Source organism: Saccostrea cucullata, unplaced genomic scaffold (genome assembly GCF_032062105.1).
Source record: "Saccostrea cucullata isolate Sc308-1 unplaced genomic scaffold, CSIRO_AGI_Scuc_v1 ctg308, whole genome shotgun sequence".
In the NCBI taxonomy this organism is placed as follows: domain Eukaryota; kingdom Metazoa; phylum Mollusca; class Bivalvia; order Ostreida; family Ostreidae; genus Saccostrea; species Saccostrea cuccullata.
The window spans coordinates 301,302-310,843 of NW_026930989.1; the positions used below are offsets into that span (position 1 = coordinate 301,302).

General features: G+C 33.2%; 1 protein-coding gene across 2 annotated transcripts in view; it reads left to right on the forward strand.

The window, feature by feature from the left end:
- The window catches only part of LOC134230924 (ubiquitin carboxyl-terminal hydrolase 24-like), a 151,426-nt gene that overhangs the window by 23,644 nt on the left and 118,240 nt on the right, over nt 1–9,542 (forward strand). Inside the window, exons 49-58 of one of the 2 annotated variants that reach the window (XR_009984451.1) lie at nt 365–484; nt 594–683; nt 1,134–1,251; nt 1,484–1,602; nt 1,893–2,003; nt 2,122–2,187; nt 2,375–2,465; nt 2,555–2,709; nt 2,870–2,959; nt 3,340–4,247. Coding sequence is in view for 1 of the 2 variants with exons in the window: in XM_062712795.1 (XP_062568779.1) it covers nt 365–484; nt 594–683; nt 1,134–1,251; nt 1,484–1,602; nt 1,893–2,003; nt 2,122–2,187; nt 2,375–2,465; nt 2,555–2,709; nt 2,870–2,959; nt 3,340–3,483 (1,104 nt within the window). In the remaining variant the exon portion in view is untranslated. Of the gene's footprint in view, nt 1–364; nt 485–593; nt 684–1,133; nt 1,252–1,483; nt 1,603–1,892; nt 2,004–2,121; nt 2,188–2,374; nt 2,466–2,554; nt 2,710–2,869; nt 2,960–3,339; nt 5,458–9,542 lie in introns of those variants that run through there. The other variant, XM_062712795.1, reaches the window with a different exon arrangement.

Consider the following 9,542-nt stretch of genomic DNA (forward strand, 5'->3'; position numbering starts at 1 on the left):
AAAACAATATATTTCTTCTACATTTAAAGTATTTTATCAGTTAACTTTTAAATAAATGTTTGGACAAAATAACATTATTTAATGTTGAATACATATTTTTAAGTCAATTTTATTTTGAGAATTCGGGTCAAAATGGTGTTGATTAATTTTTAGTTTCAAAATTTTTAACTGCACAAATGATTTACAAGAAAATTTTTGCAAAACCTGAACTGAAAATTTGCTAAAAAAAAAAAAAAAGCAAAAATTGCCAGATTTACGGTATATAATTTTGAATTTTTATATTTTGAGAAACAATTTATTAATTTTTTTTGGCCTGAATTTACCATTTGTTTTTTTTTAAATATAAATATTGATTTTTATATAGACACAGAAGTGTTTTAATGAGATTGTGGAGATTCTCTTACAAATGTTGAACAAAGACGTGGTGGACCACTGTAAACACTCATTTCATTACTTCCAAGTCATTAAATCTTACGTCCAATTAGTAAGTACAACACACTTCATAAATGTTAGCAATATTACTTTAATCAGTTTATTCTATCAAACTACATCTTAAAAAAACTGCACAAAATGAACTATCTGTTTATTTGTAGGGAACAAAGTCATGCAGTCATATGTTTTTACGTCAAGGCTTCCAGCGATTGATGGGATTTTTAATTGGAAATTCAGGGGAGGTCAATCAGGTAACTTTTATATGAGGAAAAATGAAAAATTAAAAAGAAGAATTGTTTACTGTGTGTCTTTAAATGTGTTATGTCCCTTTGCACAATGACAGTTTACATTGGTCCCTGTGCTCCAAAATTGTCATGAACATAATTGAATGTTGTAAACAGGGAAATTTTCGCCCCCTTTCACATGTACCCCTTCCACCCTATTCACAGGTGGGAAAATTTAAAACGTCTAATTCATACATTGGAAAGATCTCATAATAATTTCTTAAACAAAACTGAAACTGGGTGAATTTAAAACAGATTAACAAAGTTTCGAAGTATTAAAAGTAAAAAAAAAAATGGGGTGAATATAGTTAACATTAAAGTTGTCTGCATATTTTATTTTGATTTACATGTATTTGATAACTTTTCTTGTGACGGCAGTTCTATGGAATTGATGTTTACTTCTTTGAACTATTTCAGGGACAAGACACGCCCACCAGGAGGTGGAGTTCTATTCAGTCACGAGAGTTTGGGAATCTTCACTCCTCACTAGCAATACTCATCTTAAATTGTGATGTATCCAAGTACAGAACAGAAGGTAAGAGCTGCTCCACATCACAAAGTTTACATTTCCATGTCTCTTAAACTTTACTAGAAGCTTGGCAGAATGATTTCATCAAGCATGTACATATGAAAAAAAAAGTCTGTATTGGTCTAATGCATCAGTGAATGGTGTTTTAATTGAAAAAGCTACAGCAAATGTAGTACTTAAGATGTATTTTTAGTATTTCTTTCATATCAAGATTTATTTTGATATTTCCTTCCTGCAGAACCTGGTGAATATGAAATACGCAAACCAAAAACAGTTTTCCCAACAAAGTTTCTATTAATGCCACAAGACATGGAGAACTATGTGTATGGACCAGAATCTTCTCGTTACATCCGTGAGGTATTATAAATGTCATGATCTTTAGCCAAAATAAAAAATAACCCGCTGAATGATTTGTATTTAAATGATTGTTTTATCAAAGTGTATTTCCACACATGTGGTTCTCGATAGTGTACTAGCACATTTCATCTGTGCAATGTCCTGAATTCCAAATCGATATGATGGAAAAAAAATTCAAACTTCAGCCGATTTCATTGAGTTCTTTCAGCCTAAATACAACCCCAAAGATTTTATTCTATTACAGACAGGAAACTTTTTATTCTTCATACGATATATATTTTTCTATGTAGGTTATTCATGCTGTAAGAGAGGTAGGGACCAGTTTAGTCATCTGTGACATGTTAGTGTACTGCAGCTTCTGTAACTACAAGTTTAGTGAGACTGTCCTCAAACATCTAATGGTAAGCTGGATTTGGTATTCTTATCTATGTAAGATTTTATTTAAAAATGTGAAAAAATGACAACTCTGCCTTTTGCTTCAAGTGTACATGTATGTTATAAGCCTCATTACTTTTTCAGCATCAGTATATGACAGCTCCTTCTAATGAACTCAAGCCTGTTTTCTCATTACTCACTGAACTATTGGTAGGTAGAAAATTAGGAATAATCAATAAAGTACATGTATTAGATAAATATTTTTTTTTACATTGAATTAATAAATATACGTTATACATTGTACTTTGTGCTGGAGAATTTTGGTTACTTGGTCATTTAAAATCAAGTCATGTTTTGTGTAATGCGGTCTTCAGCTTTCCTTGATATCTTGTTGTAGATGCTTGAAGATCCAGTACAAGTCCAGCGAATCAAGATGGTCATTGATGGAGTAAGCGACAGCTCTGGCACATCGTATGATGGACTTCTAGGTAAAAACCTAGGCATTTTATGCAAAACTTTTAGAAAAGTAAGTTTTTGAGTGCATGACAATAAAAAATAATTAAAAATTTTTTCCCAGCCACAGTGAGATTGAATCATGCTACAGACAGTAGGCGGTCCTACACCTGTATCAAATCTTTGGTTGGTCTTGCCAGTAAGAGTGCACCAGTCAAAGACTACCTCATGCAGATTCCATCCAAGTGGCAGTGGGCTGTCAACTGGCTCAAGAAAAAGGTAGTTATATTGTATGATTATCACTAATAGAATTCAAAGCACGGTATTAAAATATTGATATGGAACAAAATCTTGAAAATGCATTTACATCTAAAACAATAATATTTTAGCTTGTGGTTATACATGTATTTCATTGCATTTCTGTGTTGTGGTTTTCCAGATGTCTGAGTACTGGGCACCATCCTCTACTTCAGCCATTTCTAATGAAGACTCCAATAGAAAATCTTTCCAGAGAACTTACAGTGCACAGGTACCTGTATAAAGATTTACATGACAGTATCAGTTCTGTATCCATCACAATCTTTAACATTGACTTCATTATGAAAAAAGTGTACAATTGTTAAGAGGTTTTAAAATACTACATTACAGTGAAACATGCTTATAGCAAACACAGTTACTATGAATAAACACTTTTTAATGAAATGGTTTTCATTCCCAAGGGTCTTAAAATGTATTGTGTACTTATTAGATAAAACAAATTATGTCTATAATGAAGCCCAATTTCCCTTCCCTGGTACTTTGTTATAAGAATGTTTTACTATACTATGCACATGTTAAACCCAAGTATTTACAATTTTACATGTAACTTTGTAACTTCACTGTACAATTATTTCACCATTATGTTAACAGTCTACTCTAGAGGAAGCTAAAGCTTTACTAACAGAACTTGAGTCTCAGGAGGGAAGCCCCGAGATGGAGACCAACGATGACGACGGTGACAACACTTCACAACCCAGAGACGAAGTGGATGATTCCACCAGGAGGAAGACGTGATCAACTGTAAAAGCCTAGAGAGTTACCATTCAATCATAGCCCTGTGTCCATTCAAGTTAGCCCTGAAAATCAGACGTTCCTAAAACATCCTTCTACATGAAACATTCAACTATGATGATGTTGAATCTACACTGACACCATAAATACCAAGTTAGATAAAATGTAGATGCCGTAAAATATCTGCATTTGTGTCCTACAAATTTGTTCCAAGTATCTATAGACTGTTTGGCTGCCATGAACAAATCTTTGTCAGCGTAAGTTGTATAATCTGATCCAAATTTTTAAGGTTAACAAAACAACATACATGTATTACTTGAGCACAATTTTCTCTTTAAGTGTCTTAATATAAAAATATCCCAATTTTTTTTACGTGACAATAATCAATGCAAATATATACTGAGTATTCAGCTTTGTCAAGACAATGACCCTAAACAAAAATGCATTGAGATGAAAGCCTAAACAAAAATGTAATTATTTGCTTATACATGTACATGCAAGTTTTTTTGTTCTAATTGTGACTAAGAAGGTTGACAATATTTAAATTCATGTTAAACATCTTGTAGAAAGCGGTGTACAATTGATTTAATTCTAAATAAGACTAATATATCTCAATATGAAGAACTATACCAGAATTTGGAGTTAAGATCTTGCATGGCATTGAAATACTGTATAATCATTCTTGAGTGGGATCAAAGATGATTGTTTCCATTTATTATATCAGGCTCATTACAATCATACTTTTTTTAAAAAAAGTTATGACATTGGTTCAAAGTCAGAACTCAGGGTGTTTGTTGTATATATATGCCTTATATATGTCTTATACAGGTACTTGTTTTGTTTAAAATTGGAATGAAAGAATTGTAAACCATACATAGTCAGATTGTGTATCATCCCAGTTGTTTTTACTATGCAAAAACTGAATGCTATGTTCCTTTCCTTGCACAAGACCTTGGAAAAAATATATTTGTTTCAATGTTACTTAGACGGTTTCATGAAAAAATTCCAGGAAAAGATATTACCTTCCGTGATATTTGTGGACTTGAAAGAGGGAACAAACTTTTTTCCAGGCCCCCCCCCCCCCCCCCCCAAAAAAACATAGTAAAAATGAATTGCAGAAAGGTTTGATACTGATTAAATTAGTTTTAATGATGAATTAATATGTATATTATTATACATATAAAAAAAATTAAATTTGATTTAAATGTAAGTACCATGTTGAATGGATTTAAATCGTACAGTTCTCATTTTCAACAGATTCGGGGTTGTGCACTGTGTGTACTGTTGTACCTACTTTTACATTCATTACACTAGCTTACTTTTTTTATCTATATATATATACAGGTAGAAATTTAGAGAAGATTTAACTTTAAATGAGATCACTTGTAAGGCGTTTGAAAAAATATGAAAGACTGGTTTTATGTAATCTGTGAATTTAAAGCAGTGAAGCAATTTATACCTTTTTAATGTATTCAGGTGCAATTTGAAATTCATCATTTTTTAAATGATTTGAATTTCTGATTATACGAGTACATGTACTTCAATTTCACTTTTTATACAACTTAGTTAATATTTGAAGGTATAGGTTCGATGTTAAGTATTTTGTTAATCTTTACAGTTTTCTTTTTCTCTCGGAGGTGCCATAGCAAGTTTTACATACATTATACATATATATTTAATTGTTGGAAAAACAATTTTCCCCAAGAACTTTGTTTAAAATTCAATATATATATACTTTTGAGTTTATGTGGATCAGATTTACACTTGCTATGTGTACTTGTTTACATGTTAAATATGACAACTTCAATCCTTATTGCACAGCTTATATCCCTATCTTGTAGTTATACGTAAAAGTGCTGTTAATTAATCCCTATTAATTACATGTAAATAAATTGTTGTACATGTGAAACTTAGATGTACATATTCTTTTGTATATAAAATTGTACAGATAAATAAATTGTATAAATACATGATGCATACAGATGTTTGTATTAATCTCTTCAACTCCCCTTTGACAAAAATGGGACATATTGATTTGCATCTGTTGGTATGTTGGTCTACTCAATATCTTGAGAATCTTTGGTTGACAAATATCAACTTTCATACACAGTTTCCTCTAAGGAGTAGATGACCTCTACTGTTTTGTGGTCCCAGTCAAGGATCAAACTAGTCCACACAGTGGAAGATGCAATCTCCTCAGTATCTCCAGAACCATTTGGTTGCCAGTTATTAGTTCCACATCTTAATAGAATACCAAGAATTTTAAAACATAATTAATTATGAAAATGAAATTGCATAGAATCCTATTAGAAGCTTAATTCTTAAGAATAAAATTTACTAAATAATGTCTACCCCACTCTCATCCCTTGGATATCTTTATCTATTGAAAATAAGAGAGATAACCTCCTCTAGTCCAGGTCAACATCATAAATAGTACATTTAACCCTTAAATACATTCATTCATATTCAGCTAGTAGTAAAATTTCTCTTTACAATTATTTGTATATTATACAAATAATTGTAAATAGAAATTTTATTACTAGCTGAATATGAATCAATTCCAGAGATAGGATTTTAAAACAAGAGGCCCAGGGGCCACATCACTCACCTGAGCAAATCGGCTTGGAAAAAGCACAAATCAGAGCATAACTGAAAAGTTTACTGAAAGGGGGGAGGGGTGCTTGAATTTTAATACTACTTGAGAATGCCTTCATATTAACACAGCATATGACTTTACTGTTCTTGATACAAAGATTTTTTAAAAACATTTTCTTCCTATATATAACTTCATAGTAATTTGAATTTGATTCCCCATTGTTTCCCTCCTTACCCCAAAGGGCCATGATTTGAATAAATTTAAATCTTCTATACATGAGGATGCTTACATGTCAATATGACTAAGCATAGCTTTTCTGTTCTTGGGATTTTTCCCTTTTTTTATGTAAAACTTTGATCCACCATTGTGGCCCCACCCTACCCTTGGGGATTATGATTTGAACAAATTTAATTCTACACTACCTAAAAATGCTTGCATATAGATACTAGTATCACTAATCATGGCATTGCTATTCTTAAGAAGACAATTTCTGTAAATATATTTTAATGTAAAACTTGGATCCCCCATTGTGGTCCCACCTTATCCCTGGGGGTTATGATTTGATCAAACTAGAATCTACTCTACCTGAGGATGTTTCCACACAAATATCACTAATCATGACTTTAAAGTACTTGAGAAGACAATTTTAAAAGATTTCCCTATCTAGTCCTATGTAAAACTTTGATCAGCCATTTCGGCCCCACCCTAACCCTGGGGGTCGTGATTTGAAAAAAACTTCAATCTACACTACCTGAGGATAATTTCACATGAGTTTCATCTTTCCTGGCCCAGTGGTTCTTGAGAAGAAGATTTTTAAAGATTTTTCCTATATATTCCTATCTAAAACTTTGATCGGCCATTGTGGCCCCACCCTACCCCCGGGGGTCATGATACGAACAAACTAGAATCTACTCTATCTGAGGATGATTTCACATGAGTTTCATCTTCCCTGGCCCAGTGGTTCTTAGGAAGATTTTTAAAGATTTTTCCTACATACTCCTATGTAAAACTTCGATCGGCCATTGTGGCCGCACCCAACCCCAGGGGGTCATGATTTGAAAAAAACTTGAATCTACACTACCTGAGGATGATTTCACATGAGTTTCATCTTTCCTTGCCCAGTGGTTCTTGAGAAGAAGATTTATAAAGATTTTTCCTATATACACCTATGTAAAACTTTGATCGGCCATTGTGGCCCCACCCTACCCCAGGGGGTCATGATTTGAATAAATTTGAATCTACACTACCTGAGGATGATTTCACATGAGTTTCATTTTTCCTGGTCCAGTGGTTCTTGAGAAGAAGATTTTTAAAGATTTTTCCTATATATTCCTATGTAAAACTTTGATTGGCCATTGTGCCCCCCCCCCTACCCCCGGGGGTCATGATTTGAACAAACTTGAATCTACACTACCTGAGGATGATTTCACATGAGTTTCATTTTTCCAGGCCCAGTGGTTCTTGAGAAGAAGATTTTTAAAGATTTTCCCTATATACTCCTATGTAAAGCTTTGATCGGCCATTGTGGCCCCATCCTACCCCCGGGGATCATGATTTGAACAAATTTGAATCTACACTACCTGAGGATGCTTCCACATGAGTTTCATCTTTTTTGGCCCAGTGGTTCTTGAGAAGATTTTTTAACAAGAGGCCCAAGGGCCTTGAATCGCTCTTCTGATAAATTGTACAATCTATCACTTCTATTAGAAGCCTCCAACTCTATTAGTATCATAGGACCCAAAATGCATCAACTTACAAAGTTTGATAATATTTAGCCAGTTAAGACTGAAGATATTATAATATAATTATCAAATAGCATAAGTAGGTCAAAGTGACCTACCTTTTGATTGGAATTTTCTGAAGAATCAAGATACATTAATTGACAAAGACTGATGATTCTAATTAAATAAGTACATGAGATATTCAAAAGTAGGTCACCATGACCTACTTTTTGGTCAACATTCTCTGAAAACCCAAGATGCATCATCTGACAAAGTTTGACAATTCTAAGCCAATTAGTTCCAGAGATAATTAAATATAGCCATCAAATGTCAAAAGTAGGTCACGGTGACCTACTTTTTGGACGACGTTATCCAAACATCCAAGATGCCTAAACTGAGAAAAATTTGCTGATTCTAAGCCAATAAGTACCTGAGTTATTCAAAAGTAGGTCACCGTGACCTACTTCTTGTTGGACATTCAATGAAACCGTAAGATGCCTCAACTGACAAAGTTTGATGATTCCGAGTCAATAAGTACCAGATATAATCAAATATAGCCAAAAAATGTCAAAAGAAGGTCACAGTGACCTACTTTTTGGTCGACGTTCTCCGAAAACCCAAGGTCCCTAAACTGACAAAGTTTGATGATTCTAAGCTAATACGTACCTGAGATATTCAAAAGTAGGTCACAGTGACCTACTTTTTGGTCGACGTTCTCCGAAAACCTAAGGTGCCTAAACTGACACAGTTTGATGATTCTCAGCTAATATGTACCTGAGATATTCAAAAGTAGGTCACTGTGACCTACTTTTTGGTCGACATTCTCTGAAAACCCAAGATGCATCATCTGACAAAGTTTGATAATTTTAGGTCAATAAGTACCAGAGATACTTAATTATAGCCACAAAATGTCAAAAGTAGGTCACTATGACCTACTTTTTGGTCGTCACTCTTCGAAAACCCAAGATGCATCAACTCACAAAGTTTGATGATTCTAAGCCAATAAGTACCGGAGATACTTAAATAAAGCCATAAAATGTCAAAAGTAGGTCACCATGACCTACTTTTTGGTCGTCACTCTCCGAAAACTAAATATGCATCCACTCACAAAGTTTGATGATTCTAAGCCAATAAATGCCTAAGATACTGAAATATAGCCATAAAATGTAAAAAGTAGGTCATCGTGACCTACATTTTGGTTGACATTTTTCAAAGACCCAAGATACATCTACTGACCAAGTTTGATGATCGTAGGTCTGAAGGTAATCAAAATATGCATTTTAAACAATTTGAAAACAAATGTCGGCAAAATTTAAAAAGTAGGTCACAGTGACCTACTTTGTTATAAATATGTTTTAAGGTTCCTAGATGCATCAAAGTACTAGATTTGATGATTCTAAACCTCCCAGTGTCTGAAATAATGGGATTTAATGTTTTTAAAAGGATAAGTCATAAAGTTCAAAAAGTAGGTCACAGTGACCTACTTTTAAGTTGACATTGTTCAAGGACCCAAGATGCATCAACTGACAAAGTTTGATGATCATAGGCCTTAAAGTGTCCAAAATATGCCTTCAAATCAATTTGAAAACAAATCCCCGCAAAATTTAAAAAGTAGGTCACCGTGACCTACTTTTGAGTTAACATGATGTGAAGTCGTAAGATGCATCAACTTACAAGATTTGATGATTCTAGTCCTTATAGTAAGAAAAATATACACGTTTTTATTAATTGTAAATTTAGGTCAA